This window comes from Lichenostomus cassidix, chromosome 7 (assembly GCF_008360975.1).
Source record: "Lichenostomus cassidix isolate B80296 chromosome 7, HeHo_3.0, whole genome shotgun sequence".
Lineage (NCBI taxonomy): Eukaryota > Metazoa > Chordata > Aves > Passeriformes > Meliphagidae > Lichenostomus > Lichenostomus cassidix.
In genome coordinates, this window is record NC_139488.1 from 14,671,496 (window position 1) to 14,698,857 (window position 27,362).

At 37.9% G+C, this 27,362-nt stretch overlaps 1 protein-coding gene across 3 annotated transcripts in view; it reads left to right on the forward strand.

Annotated features, from left to right (window-relative positions):
• Positions 1–27,362, forward strand: part of ZNF385B (zinc finger protein 385B) — a 159,508-nt gene that overhangs the window by 13,215 nt on the left and 118,931 nt on the right. For 2 of the 3 annotated variants that reach the window (XM_085066325.1, XM_085066326.1), the window contains exon 2: positions 18,407–18,709. In XM_085066325.1, the coding sequence (XP_084922451.1) occupies positions 18,409–18,709 (301 nt within the window). In that variant the 5' untranslated portion in view covers positions 18,407–18,408. Of the gene's footprint in view, positions 1–18,406; positions 18,710–25,821; positions 26,147–27,362 lie in introns of those variants that run through there. The other variant, XM_085066328.1, reaches the window with a different exon arrangement.

Consider the following 27,362-nt stretch of genomic DNA (forward strand, 5'->3'; position numbering starts at 1 on the left):
CTGTATCAGTGTGTGACTGTTGTAAACCAAAATTTTGGCAGTGGTGGTGGTTCCCGATTCTCTCTCTGCGTGTGTGTGTGTGTTTGTGAGCTCACTCATCACCACGAGGTAGGCTGAGGTCACCTACCGAGGACAGCTCTGTCTGTGAATGAGGGCACCATAAGAAAGTGAACTTTTTCCTAGTTAATGACCTAAACTAGAAAGAGTTTTACTTAATATGAAATACAAGCATCTGTGTCAAAGAGTTTTAAGTAAAGATGTTTATATTTGTGTAACTTAATCACTATGGATGCTATTAAGGTGATCCAGCATCTTAATTTTCCTTTGGGAATATTTTATCCAATTCCAAGCCATCCTGGCTTAACTTTGAACATGATCAGTTCTATTTTACCAAGTGGTATGTTTTGTGGGGAGTCAGTGTTTTTGTAGGTAAGAAATATATATGTTGGTAAATATGTGAATATAAAATGCTGACACTGATAATACCTTTATACACAAAGGTGTTTGCATACTTGCTGTCACCACGAGGTTAGTACTGAGCTATTCAACTGTTTTTATTCCCAAATCTGGCATCTTTTGAGGTACAGATGCATTTTTGTACTTGGCTCCAGTCATACATCTGTAGTTGCATGTGTGGGTCTCTCCCTTTCTAGGGACACTGTGGAATGCTCACTGATCCACCTGTGCAGAAGCATTTGTGAGATCAGGGGCTAAGCATATTACTGCTAGATGTAATTAGATGCTAGACTCGCACTGGAGAGCAATGGCTTCCAAGCATCACCCAAGATAAACTGAAGAATAAACTTCGTTGGATTGAAGACATTTTAACTGCTGAGTACTTGGAAAACTGTTCTGAAGAAGCAGACTTTTAAAATTGATACCTGGGGACTGTGAACCATTACTGAATATGTAACTCCTTACTGAAAAATGAGTTTTAAAATGCTATACTTTGAGTCTTCTTTTAAAGAATAAAATTTTTTTCCTGTGAAATAATTTGATCAGAATGTAGTATCTATGTATTAATATATTGATTGTTTTGCTGCTGATTTTGCTGAGTGGTGGTGTTTGCTAATAAATCTTTGTTTTTATAAGAAATTTGAAATGAGTATCTAAAAGGCAAGGTCAGTATGATCAAATCAAGTATTTCCCAACTTGAATGAAATATTGTATTAAAATGGCAAATAATGGATGCCTTACTGGCACTGCTTAGGCTTGCTATGTTTTAGGAACCTTGGGATTAGTGTTTATCTGTCCCATAAAGGACACAAATCATTTAGATTAGAAGTAATCTGATTGTATTGAAGTACAAATTATAGCACAAAGGCCATTCAAGTGGGTTAAGTGACCAGGGTTGGTAAACACCATATGACTGCTGATTGGTCGATGAAAGAGTATTAACTGAAAGATAATGATGGATTTTAATCCAAATCTCTAAAGCGCAACAGCTGTAGTTCCCAAATGAGTTCACTCACTGACAGAGTTTTAGGACACTGATTTATTTGTTCCTATTTCTCTTGCACAACAATTATTTTGAAATATATCTTACTTTTCCTGTATAGAATATAGCTATTCCACACAGCTTTCTTTGATTAGATTTCTGCTCTGCTTTCAGTGAGTGAGTTCATTATCATTTTTCTGCATTTTACATTGGAAAAATGGCAGTGTTTTTATTTCAGTGTTCTGCAATATGTTAGGGCAAATTGTCAGTGTGACTTGGTTTAGGAAATTCAGCTGATGTTCTTTCTTTTCATATCTTTTATGAACATAGTATGAAATCTAGTTAAGTATTAAAAAAAAAAAGAAAAAAGCAAACTGATACTCCATGTGAACTCGTTTCCAGAATGCTTACTGATGTTAATGACTAATGCTTATCACCGATAATAAATTACATGAATTTGTATAGTGCGTTTTATTTCAGAGTGCCTATATTTAGTTTAAAATTGGGAGTTGCATTGCATAACAATGAATTTATGATATCCTTAGAATGAGAAGTGGCAGCTGTTTAGGACTGCAATGTAACATTGTTTAGGATGTGAAATGAAAATGTAGGCAGACTGTATTTATTAATGACTTCAGTGTTGGGGCAATACTACCTTTTTTTGGGTTGTTGTTGCAATAAGAATTTTGGTTGGAAAGTTTCAGATTCTCTCAAGTTTTCCCCCCAAGTTTCTGCTTACCCTGAAATAAGCATGTTCCTTAAAAGAATCAGATGAATGTCTTCAAAAAGAAAGTAATTTAACTTTGTTGTTCCATGGTCCATCTGTCTGTTTGATTTTGGAAGGTAAACAAGAGGTCAGATGAAGTGGTCCTTAATTATTGTTTACAGTCTAAGTAGTCTGACCCATGAAAAATAGTTAAAGTCTTTCAGAATGATGCTGTTTCATCTTATCTGTCTTTGTATCCAAAAAAGATATGCATGATAAAACCACTCCTCTATTGTTATTCAGGATTTATTCAGATAATCTAGCTAAAGTATGCTCTCATGCCAAGAGCAGGCATTAGACCAGCCTGGGTACTGTACCTACAGATTGTTTTGAGAGCAAAAATGGAGTCAGTAGTACCTAGGTCATGTTTTGTTCTTTTGATGTAGACACGCCTAATGCTAAAAGAAGCGTAAGCAGGTATGGAACTTTTCGTTCTGATTCACTGTATAATTCAAAATGCAGTTAGGAAAACTGCCTGGTAAAGAAGTTATTGGTAGAGACCTTTGCAAAACTGGGAGGATATTGGTCACTTCATGTTGAAAGGAGACCTTGAACGCAGTTATGTTGCAGCAGACTGAAATGCTGTTAGAAAATCATGACAAAAATATTGTGACCTACTTCTGCTTGGTTTTGGAGCCTATGAACTCTCTCATTTTAATTTGTTTTCTTATAAATGTAATAAATACTGCTTAGTTATTATAACACAATAATCTTCTCCCTGAAAAGCTGGATAAAACAAATTTCCAAGAAATGGTAACTATACTGCACGTGCTGTCTTGAGAGTTAAAGCTATTTGGGTATTGGCTTGTGCATTTGGATAACTACTGCTACTTCATGGGAAGGGTAAAGCAAGAATATCTGACAAGGTGCCCTTAATATGTTTTATATGTACGTGTTTTGTGTATATGTTTGGCCAGCAATAGCAATGGAATCTAATGTCATGTGTCATACTTGCACAAACAGTTGTGCAAAGACTTTGGTCTGCCCCAAGTTAGGGTAGGAGATGGGATAGAGTAACCTGTTAAATGTTGTTTCTCGTGTTGACAGACTGAACATGTCTTACGGCTTTTGACATTTGAGTGTGGTTAATTCTTAGATGATTATCTGTGTGAAAGTTTTGGTTGTTGGAGTTTATGAAGCTGAGCAAATCCAAAGATGGGTATGAGGTGGCATGAGGTTCCTTCCCTTCTTTGTGCCTTTGGGAACTTCTGCAGTGTGAGGAATGCTAGGCTTAGCCACAAGTATGCAATGAGAAACTCAATAAAATGCAAATGGTGACTGTTCCAGGAATTTCTCCTGAGAATCTGTCATCATCCAGTGTGACTCTTGAAAATCTTTAGAAAACAAGATCAAGGTTGATCAATACCAGAATATAGTTGTACTGTGGCTGAAGGTTCTGCTGTAGCATCTGTGTTTGCACAGAGTTAGAGAGATAGTCCTCTCTAGTAAAGTACTTATTTTTCCGTATTTTGTATTTCATTGTTGTGTTTTGGCTTTTTGGCTTATTTTTTCTGAGAGATTTTTAATATCTCAAAGGAGGAGAGTGGGGATTAGGGTACAGCCCCATTTCCTGAAACATATTTGTTCATGTCCAGCAGAGCTACATTTGCCACCCGAGCTGTGCCCCAGTCCAAAACATGAGCAGGACTGAGGAAACTGGCACTGTATCAGCCTGGCTCACAAGGGGTCTCTGAATTGAAAGACCTTATAATGGGTTAAAAGTGTTTAAAAAGCAAAGATGCTACTTCACTTCTCAGTTTGATGGGAAATTTGGCCTAAATTTAGGAAAAAGTCTTTAAATGTTAAACACAAACAAAAAACCCTTTGAAAGTTGCTTCTGTAAGATAAGGTTCTCAAGTTTTCAGTTTTTCTGTTTGTGATGATTGCCTGACATTGCTGAAACAGATGCTTATGATGCTATTTAATGACTATGCAATTTCTGAAAATAACATTTTGACAAAATTGCTTATTTTGTAGAGAAAACTTTGGCTACAAACCAGGATTTTACAAGGGGAAATAGAAAATGTAACTGGGAAATTTGTAGCTGTAAACATTTGGAAATTTCTTCTGGAAACGAAGTCCTTAATATCCATTCCTTTGTAAGGATATTTTGTGGTATCTCTGAACTCTAGTTGCTTTCCTGTGTGGTCTGCTATGGTAGATGAGTCTGTTTCTGCTGGCAGTTGAACTGGGCTTTCTTTGTTCATTTGTTAGCTGAGCACTGATAAATATTTAAAAACAATAACAGGGCATTTAATTGACAGTTTGGCCTAATAATTGAATTGGCCATTTAGCATAAGCTGAATTAATTACAATAGCTGAGAACTCTGACATAATTGCCATGCCAAATTAAGCATCATTAAATAAAACATTTGATTTGTATATTGTTTAGAAGTATTTTGTTAAATGAACTGGTGATTCCTAGCCTTCCTGCTTGTCAGGGATAAGGTAGCATTAATGCTGCGATTGCAAAACTGATGAGTTTCCATCTGGAGTTCAGGAAATTGATTTGATTACTGCTCATGACGAGTTCAGACTGAGATGGTGCAGAGAAGGGTTCTGGCCAGGGAAAAGGAGATCCTGCTTTTTGTGAGGTGACTTCCTTAGTTTTGGAAAATAAAGGCATTATATAATCATAGAGGGTTTTGGATTGGAAGGGACCTTAAAGGTCATCTAGTTCCAGCCCCCTGCAGTGGGCAGGGACACCTTCTCCCAGACCAAGTTGCTCAAAGTCCCATCCAACCTGGCCCTGAACACTTCCAGGGATGGGGCATCCACAGCTTCTCTGGGCAACCTGTGCCAGTGCCTCACCACCCTCACAGTGAAGTAGATTAGATTAGAACTAATGTAAACTACCCTCTTTCAGTTTAAAGTCATTACCCCATGTCCTCTCACTGCCTGCCCTTGTAAAAAGGGGGAGATTGTGAGAACATGAGGAACATGAGGGAAGACAAAACACCTGCCTTCTGATGTATTTGTGGACTGTACACAGCAGGGAAAGAGGAATTAAACCATCAGCCAGTGTTAACCCAGAATCTGTGCCTGGATTGTATGGCCAAATACATGCCTGATTGTTCCTCCAGGACAAACCCTGAAGTTCATGAGGACTAGAATTTAGGTTTGGTTTTGTTTGGGTTTGTTTTTCGGGTTTTTTAAAATTTTTTTTGTGTGTGGTTTTTTTTTTTCTTTATTTTTGTCTTATGTTTCTTACACTGATAAAGCATAGCAGCAGTCCATACTCTGATCAAGTACATGGCTGAGAGAGCATAAATGCTCCTGCCTAGACACTGTCAACTCTGAACATTCAAAAATCTTCTCAGATCTTGAAGAAAATTGAAATTGGTTTCTCTTTAATTCCCTTTTAGTTTTTCAGCCTTTAGGGTTCATGTTTTCAGTCAGCTCTGCCAGGATTAGAAGGATATTTAAAAAGCTGGAGTTCCTGGGGATTTTTATGACTGCATGACCCAGGCTTAAGAAAAATGCCTAATACTGCAAGATATAATTCTGCGAGCTAGCAGCCCTGAATTGGTGAGTGGAATGTCCTAAGCAAAGGTGAAATCAGATTGATAAATTGGATTTTACTAAGTGAACCTTTTTGAATGGTTCATGTTGCAAAATCTCAGGTTTATGATGTCAACACAGGAGGGTATTCAACCTGCTGAGTCTTTTAAGGCAGTAAGTGTGTTTAAAACTGTCTTTAACAGAAATTGTCATCAGCTATCAGATATTCAGCAAAGGACAACTTGAGCACAGATCAATTAGGTAAGCCAATAGGAGAAAGCAAGGTCTTAATTAATTGGAGGATTTAATAGAGGACTTGTTTATCACAAGGATGTTTTGTGTTACCAAGCCAACTGTCTGCGCATTGAATAAAAAATGGGTTTTTAAAAATTTCTTTATTAATAAAATGTTGAGGAAATTGAAAACCACCAAACTGAAAACCACCAAGTCTCCAAGGAATGTGACAGTTTGGACAAGGGAGAGAGCTACTGAAATAAGGTATAAAAGTCAGCTTTACTGCAATCTTAAAGTTGCAAAGAGCTTTGAAAAGTGAGTGACTGGAGAGAAATATCTCATGAGACTAAAATGGGCTTCTGAAAGATAACTACAGCTGAAAATGCTAAAGTAAAAGCTGCTCGTTGTGCACCTCAGCATTTTCTAGTGCAAAAAATATATATTCTGCTCACACTTTCATCTTCCTGGGGGTTATATTTATTCAGAGGAGATTAATGGCCAATTTTCTGTGTGACTGCTATCATCAGAAGTTTATCCCTTTGCAAAATTACTTTCTTTTACTTTTTAGGGGAGCAGTATGCATGAATTTCTGTGAAGACTTCAGATTCTTAGTTGTAAAATGACAGGTGGAATGATGTTTATATCCCTGAGCAGATGCCAGCCTTGTATTCTATGCAGGATGGCAGTGCAAGACTGACTGTGACTTGTATAATTTTATGTCACATCTTTTTGTCTTAAATAACTGGTGTTGAGTTTTAAATGCATTTATGATTACCTGGCCATTTAATAAAGCCATGTGTCCTACAGAGAGCTGCACTAGGATGCATGGATTAGTGAACTCTGCAGTGGAGGAAGCAGTCTGGGAAGGTTTAAAACAACTGACACTTGTAAAAACACTCATTTAAAGAAAGGTAAGGGAACATGGTTAAGAAGCATGGAGAAACTACCTTGTTGCCCCTCATTGCCTCTGGCTGCATTTGTGGAGAGAGAGGAATGACAAATCCCCTCTCTCATTACTGTGCAGTACAGATATTCATGATCTCTCCCCTTTGTGTCCCATTGTGCTGACGTTAATGATTTAAAGGCAATTTGTCCACATCTTGAAATTTTACTTCTTAAGATTTGAGCTAAAGCAATGCTTTTTTTCCATCCGTGCACACACTGATGTAACCCTTATACTTGTGCAAGGGTTGATTCCCTGCCTCAGTGAAAGGTTTTCACATACCTGGTGATTTGAAAAGGTTGGGAAAAATGCTTCTGTGGATGTACTTTTCTATTTTCTCTGCTTGCTTTAGGTATTTATCAATGTACAAAAAGAAATTTAATTAGGTAATTTGAAAAGAATGCATAAAATTATTTTATGTGGTTTGAGTGCCTAATAGTTGCTATTGGGGAAATTGCTGTATTTTCCATTAACCATCTATAAATGGATATGACAGAAGACATGAGTTTATGCTGGCTGTGAAGCAGTCGGAAGATACACTAGCTCTGTGTTTTAATTGTTTTTTCTTTCTTCTGTGTATATATAATATGACAGTGCATGAGCAGGAGGATGACAAGACTCTACAGAGAGGGTAGGAAAAAAATTGGAACAGGGCAAGAATTAAGATGGAGAACAGCTATCAAAATTATAGCAGTAGATAGATTGCAAGAAAAGGAGGCAGAAAAAACATCCTGTTGGCAAGAAAGAAAACTCCTAAAATTTTGTTTCAGGCCAAGGAAAACAGTAAGTTCTGCAGAACTGCTTCTTGGTCTCTGGTTCCTTCTGAGCTCGTGGGCCATATGTGCCTTTTGCCACTGATCACAGTGAGAATCCTTAGCTGCCCCCAGGTTGGTAGATGTACCCAGCAGAACATTGTAACTTGCTCTTGATTTACTGCATGTCTTCTACAGTTCAACTTACTCTTATTTTATTGGGCAGTTGGAGAGTTATAGCCTCCTGATTTGTCTGATCTAAAATAAACTTAAACTAACCTAGTAGGTCTCAACAAATCTTCTAAACTTGAAAGCAGATGGCACATGCTTTTTATTTAGCCCTGCATATACTATCTTGGTGGGTGGTAACTGCCTTAGGACAAAATCAGCATCCCACCAGTCACCATCTGGGATGGCAGATGATATGTGGGACTGTCATGAATAAGCATTCTGATGTTTGTAAATGTCTGAAGGAAGACACTGCTTGTTAACGTGGCAGTTGGTATGCACTCACCACCATGAGAAGCTCACTTTATGCAGTAATCAGCAAAAGATGAATTGTGTGCCTTGGGTTCATCTCTGCAATATGGGTGGGTGTAAGTTGATTCTTCCATAATTTGTTCATTTTGATGGTGAACTTGAATGGCTCTTATTTTGACAGGTCTTTAATCTATGTCATTCCTTTTGTGCTAAAAAAAATTATCCTCTTAGGTACTGTGTTGGCAGTGATATTTAGATGCCTCATACTGGATCATACCTGATGCTGATAATGAGCACAAGTGCATGCTATGAAATGTGCCCTTGCTTTCACAGTGTACTCTGAGTTGATGGGGAAAAGGAGGGGACAGTTTAGAGAAAAAGGTGCAAAATTGCTTCCAAAAGAACAACCCATACTTTTGTTCCAGGTGCAGGAAATGCACATCTTCTGTCTTTCCTCTACTCCCATTTTCTCTTGTCCCCTGGGGAAGATGCACAGAGAGAAGTCTGACTCGTGAGGGTATCCACAGGCTGTTTCCCTCATCTTCTTTCTTCCTGGCTCTATGCACTAAGCCTCTTTCCCCAACATGAGTGCTTTGAGAAGTGCTATTTAGATCTGTTTTGTTTGGAAGGACTGCTTGTCATTTGTGTGACAGGTTCCTTATGTAGAGTATTGTAGACAGAAAAGCTGGCCTTGTAGGAAACTCCGAGTTGCAGCAAGTACAAACATCTTTGAAAGGAAGAAATCTGTGCATCTATCATGCAATTTGATTCCTACCGCAGTTAGAACATCCATTTTGGTTTGTGTTGTATTTGCTTTACTCACACTTAGCTGGTCTGTGTACCAGCTGAAACAGGTACCACAGAATCACAGAATGGTTTGGGTTAAAGACCATCCAGTTCCAGCCCCCTGCCATGGACAGGGGCACTTTCCATGAAACCAACTTGCTCAGGGCCTCATCCAAATTGGCCTTGAACACTCCCAGGGATGAGGCATCCACAGTTTCTCTAGGCAGTCTGTTCCAGTGCTTCACCACCCTCATAGTGAAGAATTTCTTTCTATTGTGTAATCTAGACCTGCCCTCTTTCAGTTTGAAGCCATTACCCCTTGTCCTGTCACTCCATGCCTTTGTGAAAAGCCCCTCTCCAGCTCTCTCATAGCCTTTTCAGATGCTGGAAGGTGTTCTAAGGTCTTCCTGGAGCCCTCTCCAGGCTGAACAACTCCAACTGTTTAAGTCTCTCACCATAGGAGAGGTGCTTCAGTCTTCTAATCATTTTTGTGACCCTCCTCTGGACTTTCTCCAGCAGGTCCATCCCTCCTTATGTTGGGGTCTGCAGAGCTCTGTGAACAACAGTTTAATCAAGTGGAATCTACTTTAGTGATTCAAATAGCTGACTTTTCTTTTTTTCCAGTGCCTCCAGAGTACTTAGTGTAGAATATCTACGAGAGTGCAGGGCTTAAGAAGTTTATGCAACTTAGTGGTGCTGGAATTGCCAATGGACCTTTGGTGTGAATGTTTTATGCCTAAGTATCTTCATGTGCTTTTGACTATAAGTATGAGATGCAAATAGTATACTGATTTTAAACAAATAAATAATAAAAGACAGGAAACCCAAACAACCCGCCACATGAATTCTTAATTCAGGTACTACTATTCAGCTTAAAATGAAAATTTAAAGGTTACAGTTTTGTCCAAAAGTTTATAAAACCCAAATTAGATTAAAGCAATAATATGGTTGCACTGGCTGGAAAGCACAGAAATGAGGAGTGTCTGCTAGATTTGTACAAGTGAATGCACTCCTTCTTATGGCTCTTAGTTGAGGGGAGAGCAGAGTGGATTATTTACAGCACGGAAGCACATGCATGTCCTATTTCTGGATCAGGGTGTGAAATGTCAGCAAAACTAGCAAAATACTGGCTCACTTTTTTTATGAATGGAAGTGTGCATTTTAATGTGGAATAAGACAGGTATTCAGAATGGATTTTGCTAGCAGCAGTCACTTAAAGCTTAGATGACTGGCAGCTCCAGTATAGGAGAGGTGTGTGCAGGGGAAGGAGGAATTGGGGAGTTGCTGTATTTTCGACTTCACCAGACGCCTCTCTGAGTTCAGTATTGGCACAACATATGCTTAGTTGAGGTTCCTTTAAACAGGGAAAAGGGCAAGGGAAGGGTTAAATTCAGGTCAGTGCTAATTTTAACGTGGCCTTCCTGCAGGTGGCTTCAAACTAGGCGATCCACTGTTCCTATGGTCTGTCACTACCAGCTGGATAATATTCATATAACTTTATTGTAAATTTTAAGTAATTAATATGACAAAGCAGTTGTGTTGTCCCTTTATACTATAAGGCAACACTTGTTTTGATATTTTTTTCAGTTACAAAAGAGAACCTGTTGTTTACATGGACAATGACAGCATCTTATGAATGATGACTAATTTGTGAGGAGCTTTTTAGGAGCGCTGTAGGATTGATATTCACTGCCATTGATCATGCTTGCAGTTTTCTGTTCTTTGTATTCTTAGTGCTTCCAGTCAAACTGATATAGTTCAATCTCACCCTATTTCTGAATGTTCCATGTTCTTTGTTCATGCCCAGCTATTATTTTCATACAATCCTCAAAGTTCTTGTTCCTGTGTCCAAGAGTGCTTTCACAGCATTACCAGGCTTCATCCTGAATTAATGGTTTCCAGTACAACTTACATTCAGCTCCTGGCATTGTCAGACTTAAGAACAAGACAGCCATCTACCAGGCCTGGCTTTCTGTTGTGGCTTCCTTTTATTCTGAGATGAATTCTTGATTTTTTAAGAAGGCAGGGAATGATTTTTACTTCCTGGGACCAAAGATCGATTTACTCTTCAAATGTGATTATGTTCCAGCAGTTATAATAACAGCCAGGTACAAATACCCTGTAGGAACCTCACGTTGTGTCAGTAGATTTTGATCCTTATACGTTCAAGTTCATGCCCTGAACAAGTTTTTCTATAATTAAAATAGATGCTTCACTAGAAATACATTACATGTTGAATCAGTTCTCCCATTTGTTAAAACCCATTTGTTTTGCAATTGGTCTTAAGTTATCTTAGGGTTCTCAAATGTATAAAAATAATTTCTTCTTTTAAAAAACCCCTATTTTTTGTGGTCCTTTAATTGTTCAAGGTAGGTTCAAACCCCCCCCCCATTAGGCATTTTGTCATGTATGATGTATGTCCAAGAAAGAACTCATTTAAATCTGTTTATTTATTTTCGTGGTTTGTTTTTTTTCCCCTTTCTGGTTGTTGCTTTAGAAATACAGCATATTCTGGATTTAGGTCTTTAATAGAAAACTGGAGTTCCTGGATGAAATATTATGTAAATATTATCAGGTACAGACAATCAGTGATAGTTGGTATGAAATGGACTTTTTTTTATTTTTTTTCTTTTTTCTTTTTTTTTTTTGAGGACACTAAAACACAGACTGGAGCACATGGTACCTGATTGAATATGCTGCAGATGGAATACCCGGGATAGCAGTGTGGATATTGGGATTGTTATATGGATTTATTCAACTGCCTTTTTATACAGAAAGCTAAGGGAGCTGAGTAGCCATTTTCTTGGGAGGTCTGTTCTCTCTGATAGGTTTCTGCATGTGGTAGGGGAGGACAAATGTCTAAAATGACATCTAAATCATGTGTTGAACAGTTTGGGCATCTAAATATTCTTCTATAATTAGCTAAGAGTGCTTAGAGTGCAAGTTAACTGAAGGTAAGTAGTGGCTTAATGACAGACTGCTGAGTAGAAGGCACCAGCTTGTCAAATGGTTCATCAAGCAAAATAGTATTATGATAATTCTGTAAAACTATCTGTTCATCTTGAAGCATAATCCAAGGTAGCTGTCTGGACTCCAAACTTGGTTAAGCTGCTTGGCAGCAGTCTGATGTGTTATGTCAGGTGAGGATATATCTCTTTGACAAATAAATTGATGTGTAAATAAGATTCTTGTATTCTTGTTAATGCTAAGAGTGCCAGAAATGTGTAAGTGTGGGGGCTACAGAGGAAAGGATCAACCTTATAATTAGAGCCAACTAAAGATAATGGCACATCCAACAGTCATCAGTGATAACCTAAGTTGAAAGTGATTTTATTTACTCCAGTTTAGCTGATCTCACAGTCTAGTGCAGTAGGTCTAATTTTAGGTTTCCTTAACATGGAAAATTTCAAGGCTGGTAAAGCAAAGCAAAATACTAGCTACTTGAATGTTTCCAGTTTTCTGAATTACCTTGTGCTGAACAGCTAATGTTTGTGTTGTGAAACAACCATCTGTTTTTATAGTTTGAAGAGAATCTCCTTCAAATGTTAAATACTCTAAAATGTGTTAGTGAAGAGGCTGTCAGCCATTTGTCATACTACACCATTCAAAACTTTTCATGCACAGTGATAGAAAGCTGAGTTTCTATTCCTCTTTGTATTGATAAACTAGCATCAAAGTTAAAGCTAAAAATTACTTAGCCCAGTTTGGTCTGTGTACTGTGGCTAATTAATTATTCTTTATGTGTCCTAAGGAATAAAATGTGTTTACTTTTCTGAACCATCCAATTTTTTACTGCAACTTTGAATAAAAACATTCTGTGTATTTTGTGAGCAGAGATGAAAGACATAACCAAGAGTTGATCAGATATGTATGGATGCGTAATAAATAGTTTGACAGGCGGAGATGTGGCAGAATATGATGCCTCCTTGAGGAATTTCAGAACAAGATGAAGATTAAACATGGCAGTTCTCTGTTTTGGTTTGTACTGAAAGAAAGAGGAACACATCTTCTGAAACAAAACAGGTCCCTTAAACATATGGAGGATTTTTCAAGGTTGGCTTCGAAATAGTCTCTAGTGCTTTTTTTAACTCTGTAGGATACTGTGCACAAGGCACTATGCATATGCTGTTCACCACAGTATCCCAAAAGAACTTGTTGCCCAGATGGTGCAAACCATATGCCTCTTGGTGGTTTATCTGTGTTTGGGAAATACTGCCTAAAAATATAAGAAAGGTCATAAGAATTGTAAAATACAGCTCTCGTGAGTGTCTTTTAAATAATGCTCTGGAGGTATTCAAAGTTGGTTTGTGTGGTGTTTTGGGGTTGTTTTTTTTGTTTCTCGGAAGGTGTGTGTCTATGTTTTCTGGTAGAGATGAGGAACTAGGGAATGATACTTGTTCCAGTGCAAGACCACAGCTCTTCAGGCAGGCATGCAGACCTCACTAGTTCAGTGCATAAATTGTTTTTCTCCATAGGAGATGCTGAAGAGGAGTACAACACAAGGCTGGGGCCTGCCTCTCTCTCTTCCCCCCACTCCCCCCAGCGGTATTGAATGAACCTTTCTGGAAATGCAACAACACTGAAAGCCAGTTAATTTTGATATTTGTTCCTGTGTCTTCCCTAACTCATTTGATTACTTCCAAAGGCCAAAGGAGAAAATTCTTTGCCCATATGTAAGTTGTTAAAATACGTTCTCTTTTTTGCTTACCTGGCACAGATCCTCAGAGGAAAGGCAGTCTAATTACATTTCCAGCATAGTGGTTCTTTGAAGTATCAACTAATTAGGAACGGGCATTGCAAAAGTTTAGACCTGCACTCAGGAAAAGAATGCATTGTGTAACCATCACTAATTCATTAGGATAACCAAAGCTTATTTCCTTTGAGTAAAGATTTGCACATTCTCACCTACAGCACTGTACTATATATAATACTTCTTTGTAGCTCCTCTGAAAGCACAACTCTGTTTAAAAGTAAATTAGCCAGCCAAATTGAAAGGCTAATTGCCTTGAGCTTCAAGTACAAAGGATATCCATGCTTAGATTTCTTTGCCAGCTGCAAGAGGCTGAGAAGACGTGTTTTCAGAAATCCTAACAGGGTATCTCATGACACTTAAGAATTTTAATGTGGTGTCATAAATCACTAACTTATTCTTGCTCCAGTATTGTTTGCAGAATCTATTGAGATCAGTTCTGTGTACTGGGGAGGAAATGTGATGGAGGGAGAACCCTGTTTAGTCTGGTAACAGCTTAAGCCAAATACCTGAAAAGATCTTATACCTCACATTGCTTCCTCTTATGATTTTGGTTGGAATAAAAATGAGTATATCTGGTTTGAATCAGAACTTACTTCTGCAAGGGAAAGACTGATAAGGCATGCAATCCCTTTACAGACTTAACATTTTTATGAATCATTTCAGCTGGATATATGGATGCTCTTCTGTATTTCCTGCTTTGTTTTCCTTGTTTTCACATTCTCACCTTTCAATTTTTAATTTGATCTAATCCTTGTTGAATAAATACAGTGACAACCTATGTAATGTGTGTGTCACTCCAGTGTGATTCACAGAATCATGTCCTTTTTGTATAGGTTATTTTAATTTGTGGGTATCATTACATGTCAGTTGCTGCTAAGACTTGGCTTACACCATGCTGTATTCAGGTTATACAGAACTGGAAGCTTGCAGGATTGATCAAATATGTTTTTTCCATATGATAATTCCCAACCCCTCTGCCTTTTAATGAACACATTCTTGTTTTCACTCTTCAACCTACTTCTAGATACTTTACAATCCTACCTGTGACAATAACTCTTATTTTTTGGTTTCACAAAATGTAATGAGACTTTATTCTCAGCTCACTGACTGTAGTCTCAAGTAGCTGCTTCTGTTACATGATAATGTTATTGAGCTATGTGTAAACCTGAGGAATGAAATGGCCCTGTTTCCTATCTGACTCCTGGTGGGTGAGAACAAGTACCATCCAGAACTCTTCACAATCTGTCTGCAGCAAAAAGCTCTTTCTGAAAGAAAAAAATGCTTGACAGATGTGTGCTTGCATAAATTTGAGTGACTAGAAAGTTTAGAGAATAAGAAAGTTTTTTGGTTCATGGGGATTTTGGTGTTTTGTTTGTTTGGTGTGGTTTTTTTGTTTGTAGTTTTTGTTGGTTTGGGTTTTTTTTGGTTTTGCTTTTTTTTTTTTTCTTTTACATTTAATGTGTATGTACATGTTTCTTTCGTAAAAGTTTAAACCATTCATACAGCCTTCTAAAAAAAAGGTTAGCTTGTATAAGATAAACCTCATTCATGGTGAGATTCTCAACACTGACTCAATGCAAAATTGTACTTGTTCTGTGTATATTCTAGAACCAGGACATTTCAGTGGAGATTTTTAAAGGTGTGGTTTTCCAACCTGAAATTTAAAGAACGAAAGGAGACAAAATCTTGAAAACAGTGGCATCATTCCTTGCATGTAGTAACCTACTTATTTTTTTAACAAATATATACACCACAAGATGTGCTATTTTGTGGTAAAAGCTGTATTACTGTGAAAAATGGGCATACTTTAAAATCTCAGTACATGTTTGCCACCAATATTTTCTTTTAAAAAACTCTAGAAGAGACTAATCAAAACGCTTCAAACACACAAGTGATTTGCTTTACCAAATGTTCAAGTCTCCAAATCCTTGGAGGATGAGGGCTGGGATTTCTGTTAGGAACAGGCAGACCTCTGAGGGTGGTAAGGTTCTGTCTCTGGCTGCATGCACAGGTTCTCTCTGGGGTTGGACTGGTCAGAGTATGGTGCTGCAAGCCCTCCTATGCTCAGTGTAGGCATTTTCTCTGAAGTGATTTACATATGCTGCTCCCATCAGTTGTTGGGAGGTCATTACTGCTCATAATCAGGTCACCTTTTAATTTAGATGCAGAGCTTAAGGCAATGAACGTTATTTTAAAATTTCAACTTGTGTTTTTTAATTCTTACATTAGTAGCAAGAGATTACTTCAAGGACTCATTTGTCCTGTGTGTGCAACTAAGACAGCCCTTTGTAGTAAAACTGAATTTATAGTAATTTTGTTTGTTAAAACAAAAGTGAAACTTGGGCAGTGATTTCTTTTTATTTGTTTGAAGGTTAATTTGCTTTCTAGACTGGCAGCTGGGATGCCTAAGGGTGCAGGCACAGTGTGAGACTCCTTGTTTTGCTCAAGTGTTCTTTCTGGGTGCATTCAAATTCATTAACAATTTTGGTGATGTCAGGACTGCGCTTTTGAGGCAAATGTACCCTGCTTTAATTCATATTTGAGAAGTCTCAGACTTCACCAAGGTTTTGTTCCTTTGGAAGAAAGCAAGTGGAAACACGCAGTCCAGGAGTGTATGTATCTCATGCTGCAGTGATAAGGTCCCAATGCAGTACCAGCCTGGTGCTTTCCAAAATAACTCTCCTTGGAAAGGTTCTGGTGCTCTTACAGGCAGCTCCATCAGTCTTCCTTCTGGTCCACGCAGCTGCCTAATGCAGATGTTTGCCAATTTTAAATGTATCCAAACCAACTGAGTTTCATTAAGATCTTACGGATGATTGAAATAATTGTTGAATTATATTTTGGGTTATTTTCTGTCTGCAACCAAACTTATGAGATTTCTGACAGGCCAGGATTTTTAAACTGTAACCTATTTTATTATTATACGATTACGTTTATATGTACAACTTGTGAAAGAATTTTTGTTTCAAAATCTTTTACTTCAGAGAACAAAATCTACAACAGTGCTGTTGAAATTAAGATTTACAGAAAACAAAGGGACTGGGGGAGGTTATTTATGGTTTAAAATACATTGAAAAGTAACAAATACTGAAGCTCTAAGCAGATTAAATTTTCAGATGAAAATGTCATCTTAGCTCAGATGAGTCGAGGATCTTGGTTGCTGGCCTTGAAATATGATACTTACGCTTAAATGATTTAGTGTGGCAGTCTCTAGCCTAGGTTTTCAGCATCACCAGTATTTTGTTTTTAAATGTAATTAGGTACCTGTACTCTACAATTATTTAAAATTAGTTTCATTTTTATCTGATGTGATGTCCATCTTAATGTGTTGCTTATATTATCTGTTTGTTTGATGACAGAACTGTCACCTATAAGAAACAAATACATGAAGTCTATTTAGAATACTTGATCAGTGAATTGTACTTGAGGAGGAATTTGTACAAATACTAAAAAGTTAAGCATGGGTTAGAATTAGGAATGTGATGAAATACTCTAGCCTACCATGTAAAACTTTAACTATTTCTGAAGCTTTTTCCTTTCACATTCCCGTGCCAGAGAACAGAACAGACTTTCTCTTGGTAATACACTTACCTGGATAATGAGATGAGTATTCTAGTGTTACTTGTGAATACTACACTCTTTTGGGGAGTACGGCTGCCACTTTTGGTTTCATTGTTTGTGTCTCTCTGTGCTCCAGCCTAACAGGTGTACACAAAGTTCTGTGCTGCTCTGGTTCCCAGGCTGGAAAAGGGACATTGTATTTGAAGTCTTTTGCTTTTGAAAGCTGAATATAGGTTCACTCTTGCCTGGAAAGAGCTGCCTTTGTGCACAACTCTCTGAGCCAGGCTTTGGCCATCCAGAGTATTTGGGTGGTGGGGGAAAAGACTAAACAGCAAGTTTCTAGCTAAGAAAACAAAGTTATTTTCTATACGAGTTATCCTAGACCCTCCATTTATTCTCTGCTGGTTTAGCATCATACCTTAAAAGAAATACAGATCTTCCCCCTATATATGTGAACAACTGTTCTTTGTGCAGCTTGATTCATTGATCATGACGAGGCTTTTCTTCTGTAGGGCAAACTAATATTTCAGGCTCTGGGATTGTTGTTCAGTGATTGCAATCTACCATGCATTTGCATGATTTGCACAAGACTAACATCTGGCTGGCCTTTCTCTGTTCAACAGTTGGAATTGTGAAAGTATTGTTGGACAAGTATAGATAACATACCATGCTGATAGGAAGCTGAAGATTTGAATGTATGTAAAGGTGGAAAGGCTCCATTAGTCTCGTTTGAACAGTCTGCTGTCTTCCAGTGTTTCTGTAACATCTCTTGTTGGCAACTTTTTTGTTGAATAATTGTATTTGAAGCAGTGAGCACTGCCATGGTTATTGGAAAATAAAAAGCTCTGGAAGCACTGTTTAGTGAGGCAGAGGAAATGTATTTGAAAATAATCTTAACCTCTGCTAGAGATGCAATAATGAATCTGCTTTAAAACAGAGAGCTTGCAGAACAAAATAACGAGTTGTTGCAAGTTGCTGTGCACAGACTGTGATATATTGGCAACTTATTATTTCTGGGCTCTACGGTGTGTCACAAATGCTTTTATTTCTATATTAAGCAATGCCTCTGCAGTTTGGAACCTTATTCGTTAGAACTGGTTGTTGGGTCATGAATTATAGCATTAAAAAAATGCAGTTTTAATAGTAAGGATTAGTTGCTATCTAGCAACAATTTTGTCTCTTTTCTTTGTAGGTATGAAGCGTCCATTAAGTCCTGACCACATCATTGAAGATGGGATTATGAATCAACCAGCTGTTCTACGGGTCTTTGAAGAAAAAGGACTGAGGAACGACAGACAGGATTATCAATTAAGCAAAGAAAAAAAGAAGATACTGTTTTCCTTCTGTGAAGTGTGCAATATACAGCTGAACTCTGCAGCTCAAGCTCAAGTTCATTACAACGGGAAGTCCCACTTGAAAAGAGTGAAGCAGCTAAATAATGGAAAACTCCCTACAAGTACAGCTCCTGGCACTTTGTTTGCAAGTACAAGCACAGGTACATAATTAGTTTGAGATGCTGGATTTTGGTCAGGAATTCTGAGGAAGTTTTTAAGCTCTACCTCCTCCACCCAACATAACCCTTAAACTTAATATAGATTAATACTTGTGGTTAATCATATTTTGCCATATTCAGAATTACTGGTGTAACTTTTGCTGGAAAGCCAAGTGGTATTGAGGCAATATTCCATTAATGTGTGATTAGTTACTGTGTTGGACCTTGAGATATGGTCTATTTAAAAGTAACTGTGGTGGAATCAAATACTTACACATTTTGTCATCCCAAAAGAAAGTTCTGCAGGGATGCTATGTGCACAGGAGAAACTTCTAAAAGAAATCTAGTACTGGAAAGATGGAGGAAGAGAGCTGGAATTTACAGTCCTGGCCCTTTCATTGTTTCTGCTTTCAGTCATCTGGGTTTTAATTATTCTAATTCACAGAACCGTTTAGGTTGGAAAAGACCTCTAAGCAAGAAGTAATTAAAAATAAGACTTTTGCTTACAAGGCAAAACAAAAGTCTAAAGTGCTTGGGCAAAATGTATTTGGCATTCATAATTTAAATACACAAAACACATATGCTTTTCTGTTTTGTTTTTTTTTTATTTCAGTGTTAGACTCAGTTCCTAGCTATTTGAGAAAAATCTAACAGATCTCAAATCTTCATAAAAGAAGTTTTCTTAATTGTAATTTTTTTTAATTTGCTACATGAGGACACTGGCCTTGGTTTCCTTTATTTTGTTTTGTATAGAAACAGTCAAGCTGCATTGAAAGGTTTAGCTTTTTCTTTTTTCTGATTTTGTTTCTTGTCAACTGAATTTGACTTATTTTGAAGTCTGTGGTACTGTTTTGTTTGGTTTAGAACTAACTAGTGTGAGGGTATCATTTGTGTAAGTCCTGTGATCCAAAAGATTACATTCCTATTGAATAACATCTAGATTATTTAATTGCGTGTATTCTTAAAATAACTGAATATCGGTGAGACATTGTAATTTAAGATTTCTCTGTGTGCTGATCTACAATGCAAACATATAAAAAAGTTTTCTATCTGTGTTGATTATTGTTATCTGAACCTTCACCTGGTGCCTTGGCTGTCATTCCTGGGCATCACAGCTGATGCTCTGGCACCATTACTCAGAGAATGCTCTGGTGCTCAGAATACAATTATGTTTGCTGGAGCATATGTTTTGGGGTTACTGTATAGCTTGGGAGTTAAAATTCACATTTCTTTATTCTTTATTCACTGATCTCTATATTAGATTGCATCCTGGTTGTGTTATACTGGTCTATCCAGTGCAGGTTGAAATAAGCATTCTGTTTTCATAGTTGAGGGATATTGTGTTCATAGCATTTAAAAGTAAGAAATGCCTTACAACAGACAATTTATTATTATTATGATTACATAAAACATTTAATATACTGTTTAAGAACCAGTGGGAGAACAAGATTTACTGGGATGTAGTTCTCAAAGAACATTTTCCAAAAATAACTAGAAATTAATTTTCTTATAAATTGACATTATCCAGGCTCAGTTTTAATCCATGTCCTCTGGAGTGTTATTACCTCTTGTAATGGAAGTCTTCCTTTCCCATTTCTTCAGCTAACATTGTAAACAGAACTAATTGTGCAGATGGTAAGAGAGCAATTATATTAATCTCACCTCACCAGTGAATAGACTTTATTCCACATGCAAAGGAAGCAAATAGCCCCTCTCATACTTCACTGTTATAACTACACCCTACTAACAAACCACCTAGTGAACAGTTCAGCACACCTTAGCAAACTTTCTGCAAAAGTTCCTGCCCATGTCAGGTTGGAGTTTTCCTCTGTGCTAAAAAGATGAATGTGAAATTAATAATATTCCCATTGGAAAATGAGGTGACTGTAAAATATACATGACTCTAAATATTCCTTGACACTTCAGAAGCCAGGATTACAGACCTGCCAGAACTATCTTGATTCTGTGTGACAGAATTGATGGATCACTGACTCCAGTTCTCCCTGACACTTAGTGGACTTTCTCATAAATGGAGATGAGACGTGTTTTCATATTCATTCTCTTTTGTGGTCCTCTCTGTGACAGGTGGCCCTAAGTTGTTAGAAAATATCCTTTTCATTTTTGGCTTCCACTATTATTTACAACTATAAGCTCCATTTGTTGCTCTTAGTTTGCTAATAATGGTCCTTGTTGTTAGTAAATACTGTTGGAGTATTTATTAAGATTTGATACTTGGGGTCCCGGCAATAATACCATTCATTGTATAGATGAGGAGCTTTTACATATTTAAAGTCAAAATATCATTTTAGAGATGAGTTTAAAGTTTCTTCTTTCTATGTAGAGTAAGGGTGCAAGTGACATAGGATTAAAAAATGTATTTAGCAACATATTTTTCTAAAAAACTTATTCTATTTCTACTTTATTTTGCTTCACCAGTCACTTAAATATAACGCTCTTTTGCTGTTGCACCTCTGCCTGGAATTTAAATTACTTCATAGCAAGTAAGATTCCATATAAAATAAAGATTTAAGAGCTGCTTTTCTTTATATTGCCAAAGTCAAGAAATTAATGGACCACATTAGGCGACCTTGGTGATTTGACCCACTCATTGAACTCCTCCTTTTCCCTATGCTGGTGTTGAAAACTGTGCATTGGAAAAAAAGAGCATTCTACTTGGAAAGTATATATTGCGCAGGGTGTTAGAGCCTTCACTATTGCTTGTGCTAGTGCTTGTTTCTTACCAGCCATGGCCATCGTGTCTTTCTGCAGTTCAGGCTGGTTTGTCAGGGATGCCAGGGATGTCAGGGAGGCCATCCAGGCATACACGATGCCAGGCATAATTGATGTACGGACAGGCTGCTGTCAGAAGGAAACAACTGAAGTCTCAGGAAAGTAACAAAGTGCGTGTTTGCCTCTGCAGCATGAGTTGGAAATCATTTCATTTATTTCCTACAAAGAAAAAGGAAAAGAAAGGGTGGTTTCCTGCAGCCTTGGGGAAACGTAGTTTGGAGAAGATCCCAGCTTTGGGGGCACCTGCAATCCCCCTGCCCGCGCTGCTCACAGGGGCCGCCGCCAGCCGGGAGCGTGCGGCACGACCTCGGCTGAGCGCTAATTAAAGGCTGCTCGCTCCCTCAGCGCGGCAGCGAGCTAATGAGTTAATTGCTCGGGGGCCATGGGTGCTGCGGCGGCGGTGCGGGACGCGCGGCTGCCACGCGATGGCGCTGCAGCCCGGGCCGTGCGGAGCTGTGCGGAGCCGCGTCCATCCCGCTGCGGGAGGGATAGCCGCGGGCTGCTCGCCGGTACCTGCTGCGAGCCGTGCCCTGCGAGCCGTGCCCTGCGGGCCTCCCTTGTGCTCCTCACAGCCCCTCTTTGCAGGGAACACCGGCTTTGCTCCGCGAATTCTCGTGGCTTCTGCCATGGGGTGGTGTCTCCTGGTGAGTCTACTGATTCTCTGTCCTTTGCCCCCATGATAACTTGGGAATAGTTGGTGAGTTGGTGTAGTTGTAAGGAGATGTACTAGAAATGCCTGTCGAAGCCCAGATCTTACAGATCTCTGGGAACATGTAGAGAAGTTTCATTTTTGTTACTGAGAGTGTCCAAAGTGGGTGAAGGAGAATCCCTTTCCCCTGGGTCCTAGGCTGCTTTGAAGAGCAGCTGTGCTTTGGGGCCCCGGTGGCACTTGTTAATGCTGCCCATGTGCTCTTTATGTAGGTTTGGCTGGAGGTGTGATTGGGATATCAGGCTGTAGTGTATTCTGGTAGCAGCTCTGCCTTTTTCTTGAAATCTCTGACCTTACAGGACAGTTTTAGAAATGCTGTAGGACCCTACACAATGACTCTTTGTAAGGAGCAGTGCTACAAGTTACTGTGTTAACACTGCAATACTAAGGAAATAATCACAGGTTGATTTCCTGGGGGATTATATACACACAGTTTTGGGATCTGGTTCACAGCAGTGAGAGCCAGGCATTTGTCAATACAGCAAAATAAATACATAAATTACTAGACTTCTGTTGCGTTTGTGACTTAAATTAAGTCAAAAAAGGGCCTAGTAGTGGTAATGGAAGGGAGAAGGTAAAAAAGCAATTTTGGGCATTGGAGAAGAACAAGGCAGAGTTTCTTTCACTTATGGCAATAAAAATTAGATCTTTGTTTCTTTGTGCAGCACCATATAAATTTGGAAGTCTAGGCAACTTATCAAGTTAATGGAGGCAGGGATTAGGTAATTAAAGAACTCAGAGTTATTCTTGATAGGATTCATGGACTGCATATCTAACTCACATATTAGTTTTTAAAAAAAAATATAGAAGGTGTGAATTGTATCTTTAGCCAAAAAAACCCCCAACTGATTATTGATAGACGTTGAGAAATTAGACTGAAAATATTCTAAGTAGCCTTAACTCTACATTCCCACTTTTGGCCTCATGCAAATGAGGAAGACTTTTTTTTTCAAATGAAACTGTGAAAGAAATTAGCTTGCCGGATGACTAGGTCAGTGCAGGATTAAATGATGGTTGGTTACAGCAGAGTGGAACTGCAGGGCACTGCTCTCATTTAAGTGGAGTTTTCCCTTGGTTTTTGTCAGAAGAAACTAATCCTAAATGCAGGTCTTTGAATGTAGATTGTAATCCTTATCTGGGCCAAGACTGGCTTTCTGACAGGTAGCTTAGTTGCCATCTAAGACTGCTTTGTGCCAACGTAATGGAGAACAGAACTTTTGCTTTCTTTAAGCCTCTTGATCTAGCTCCTCAGTTCCTTCTCAATGTTTGTCTTTCATTAATCTGAAAAAAGTCAAGGATAATCTGATTTTTATTGCAGAAGATCTTTATTAATTATTCCACCATTTACTCAGAGGAATGCAAAGCAGCAACCAACAGTATCTTGAAAAAGCTTGTGACCTGAGTCCTCTTAAATGTGTGCGTGCATAGCTATAGAATTAGTGCATAAGTCTGAGAAGAAAAGGATAGTAGAAAGCACTGTGATTTTACTCTTAGTTTTGTTCATAGGACATTTTGTTCATTTGTTTTACTCATAGAAACATGGAATATGCTGAATTGGAAGAGACCCGTCAGGATTATGATTAGCTGCTCTGAAATTAAGAGGATTTATTATATTCTTTTTGTGTGCTTGGTACTCCTCACATAATGTTGATTGTGAGAGTTAATATCAAGGGCCAAACTGACATTAGAGTTGGTTTCTTATTTGCCAATAACTACACACTGTATTCATTATATTCTGTTCTGTGTTTGAGTAGCTGCACCATGAGAGTGCTGGTAAAGTTAATAAAGTAAGTAGAAGATATATTGCTTACTGATAGTCTTCAGGAAAAGAAGGGGAAATCATTCTTTTGTTGAGGTCAGTTGTTTTAAAGTAGTTGGTAAGTTTCATCAGAGCAAAATATTCCATAATTCTGTAATGGCAAATTGAAAACCGTAACTCTTTTGAAGTTGGTAAAGTTTATCAGTCCAATTATTCATCTGTAGGCTTCACTCCATTCTCTTGGAGGTGGGGAGCACTTGAATGACATTTAGCAAACAAGCAGAGTACATAACTATGTAATTATGGAACAAAGCGGCTTTTAGGGGGTGGTCTTTTGGGTGGCAGGTGGAAGGATGCCAAAATAAAATTGAATAGTACATTTGGCAAGCTTTTGCACTACCTTGCATAAATATATTCTCTTAGCAAAATTCCTTCCTGGACAGTTTAACCTCTCCTCAAGGGCAGTTGTACTGTGGTAAAACTCCAGCATTTAACACATCAGAAAATCAGATGTTCTAGAGTCTAGGACCAAAAACAGAACTACTCACCAGCCATGGTTTCAAGCTGATCATGGCTGCAGGAGTGGTGGTGACACAACTTCTGCTTCGGTTGGGAGCATCTCCCTTGTCATTTAATCAGTTTGAGCATGGCCTGGAGAGCTTCTTAAATCAGTTGAGTTGATGCTGCTGCAAGGATTTCTTCACTGTCTCATTGACAGATGTGATCCACAGTTTAGAGGTGTAGACAGCTGAGATGAAGAGGAATCTATACATTTAGACAGTTTTATTTATGTGCGTTTCTAACCATGATTTCTGTATTGAAACTACTGGGAAAAAAAAATAAAGTCAGGTTTGTTTGTTATTTTTATCTTGTAAAAGGAAACTGATTTTCTCTCGGTATAGTAATTTTTCTCATCTGGGATCAGAACCTGCAAAAATTTCTCCCATAATTGTCTCATGACCCAGCAGTATATTTGTATAACTGTACAGGTAATATAATAAACTCCCATGTTTTTCTATTTCTTGAAAACGTAACCTAGTTATGATTACATCTGTCTTGTGCTGTGTATCTCAGGGTGTGAGTATGCACAGCAACACCTGCTGTCATACCTTTTGGGGAAAGAGACTCTATGAAGTACCTGAAAAGACAATGTGAGAAGTCCATGTGGGAGTAGGAAGAGCATGAATTTAATAAGCCATGGAGATTTTTTGTAGTAAGTAACGTAGAATTACTGTTGTTTTTGAAGGATGAAGGTATTGATCATGTAATGTCAGGCTTTTAGTGATTTTAGTGATTTTCTTTTCTTTTCTTTTTCTTTTTTTCTTTTTTTTTTCTTTTGTACAAATAGTTAATCTGCTAGACTGTACAAGTCTTTATTGGGTCAGTATTCAAAATTTTTTTCACCCACATATTTATTGTTCTTTTTAATAGATATCCTGGTTTTTAATAAATAATAGACTTTGTCTATAACATGGTTAAAAAATACTCATTTCATTTGCATAATTTTGAATTAATCTTATTTAGGAAAGCTGTAAGGAATCATTAATTTTTATTGCTGGATTTTTTTTCCCCCCCAATAATGAACCTCATCACAATACAGGCTGCTGATTCTCCTCTGTCTCGTGTTCGTTGTAGAAAAGACAGAGCTATTTTTAACATTTACACAGTCTAGATGGATGATTCCACGTTCTGTGTGGTTTGGAGCTGAATCTGTAAAGCCTTTCATAATCATATCCTTTTATTTTTTTATGGTTTGTTTGAATTTGATCTCTGGAGCTGATTCCATGCATTGATAATGAAGGCTTGGGTTGCCTGATTCTCAGCATAAATTCACGCAGACTTCTACTTTGACAGTGCTCTGTGTTTCAGTACGCATGAAGATACAGAACTGAAATTGCTTTGCTTTCTTTACAAATGACTCAGAGTGTGCTTGTCCTTCCCTAAAATGTTGCCAGCGTGTGAAGGATTTTCAATGAGCAATGCAATAAGCCGGCATCTGGGAAGGTTTGAGGCTGCTGTGGTGTAGCAGGGAACTGTCACACAGATGATCGGGGCTGGAGCCAGCACTGTAGCACCGTAGATCATATTGGTCACATACTGGAAGTTTTGTTTATGTAACTTGGTTGCTGTTTAACCTGCTTAAATAGTATTGCCATCATGTGGAGTGGACTTCCCAGTAGAGGTGAGTCTGTTTTTTATTATTAAACTTCACTGAATTGCTTTGTGCTACGACATTAAGAGTGGGTGCTTACATGTTTGGCATTATTCCTACGTGCATGTCATTTCTGTTTTAGTTATTCCAGTGGAAGGGGTAATAAAAATGGCAAGGCATATAATGCATCTTTTTCTTCTCTTCTTATTTCAGTATTAAAAGTAACTAAATATGTGGCAAGCTCCCTTTCCTTGCTTGCTGTTTGCAGAGGGCATCTTTCCAGTAGGTGACTTCCTATGCATTTTAAATGTTTTTTGAATGTCAGTAATGCTGTGTTATTGTTGTAGAAAGAAGCTTATTAGCGGTGTGAATAAATACCTCTTACCAGAGCTTGCTTTCTGACTTGTTAAATCTCAAACTATAGTTACAACGATGTGTGAAACACAAGAGCTATCAGATTCTCCAGATAAACTAAAAAAGTAAAGAATGAAATAAATTGTGTACTGGATTTGACATCTTAGATATGCCTGTCATTGTTAGTATTAAAAGTTATGACCTGTCATGCCCAGGATAGCTTCCAGTAATTCATTTGCACTGACAGCTTGCTTTGAGAAGGGTATAAAATTACTGTCGCTTCTCCCTAACCAGTTAAATTTGAGATTTAGTGCACCAAGTTTTATTTAAGGGAACAGATAGCATGCTAAAGGTAGCCCGTGAAGTTCTAGTAGTAAATCTTTAAGCTTGAAAGAAGTATTGTCGTAAACTAAACAGACTTTGTACTTACGTGTTTAAAAAAGGGGTTTTATTGAGAATTTCACCTATAGCAGAACACAAAAAATTATTTCAGCTGAGTTGCTTATTAAGCATTGCTGTTATGCTAATGCTGAGCTGGTGAGGTGACACCTGCTACGATTATATTTGTGTGTGCTGATAGTGATTTTTTAATAAAAAAAGGAAATATGATTAAAAATATTTATTAAATTGTTTTTCTTGCTTCCTGTAGAAATGTCTGTGCTTACTATGTAAAGACTGCTGTGTTGTTTTTTTTTTTTCTTCTGAGGAACTAGGACAGCTCATGCTTTTTCCTGCTAAATATATTTATGAGGCAGCTGTTTTATAGCTTTCAGCTCCAAAGTTATAGATAAGTGTGTATTTGTTTGACAGAAGATTCGAGAATTTCCATTTACTGCCAGTACATGTAAAGCTTGGCTAAGCAGACTGCATCAGGAGCACACACCATTTGTAT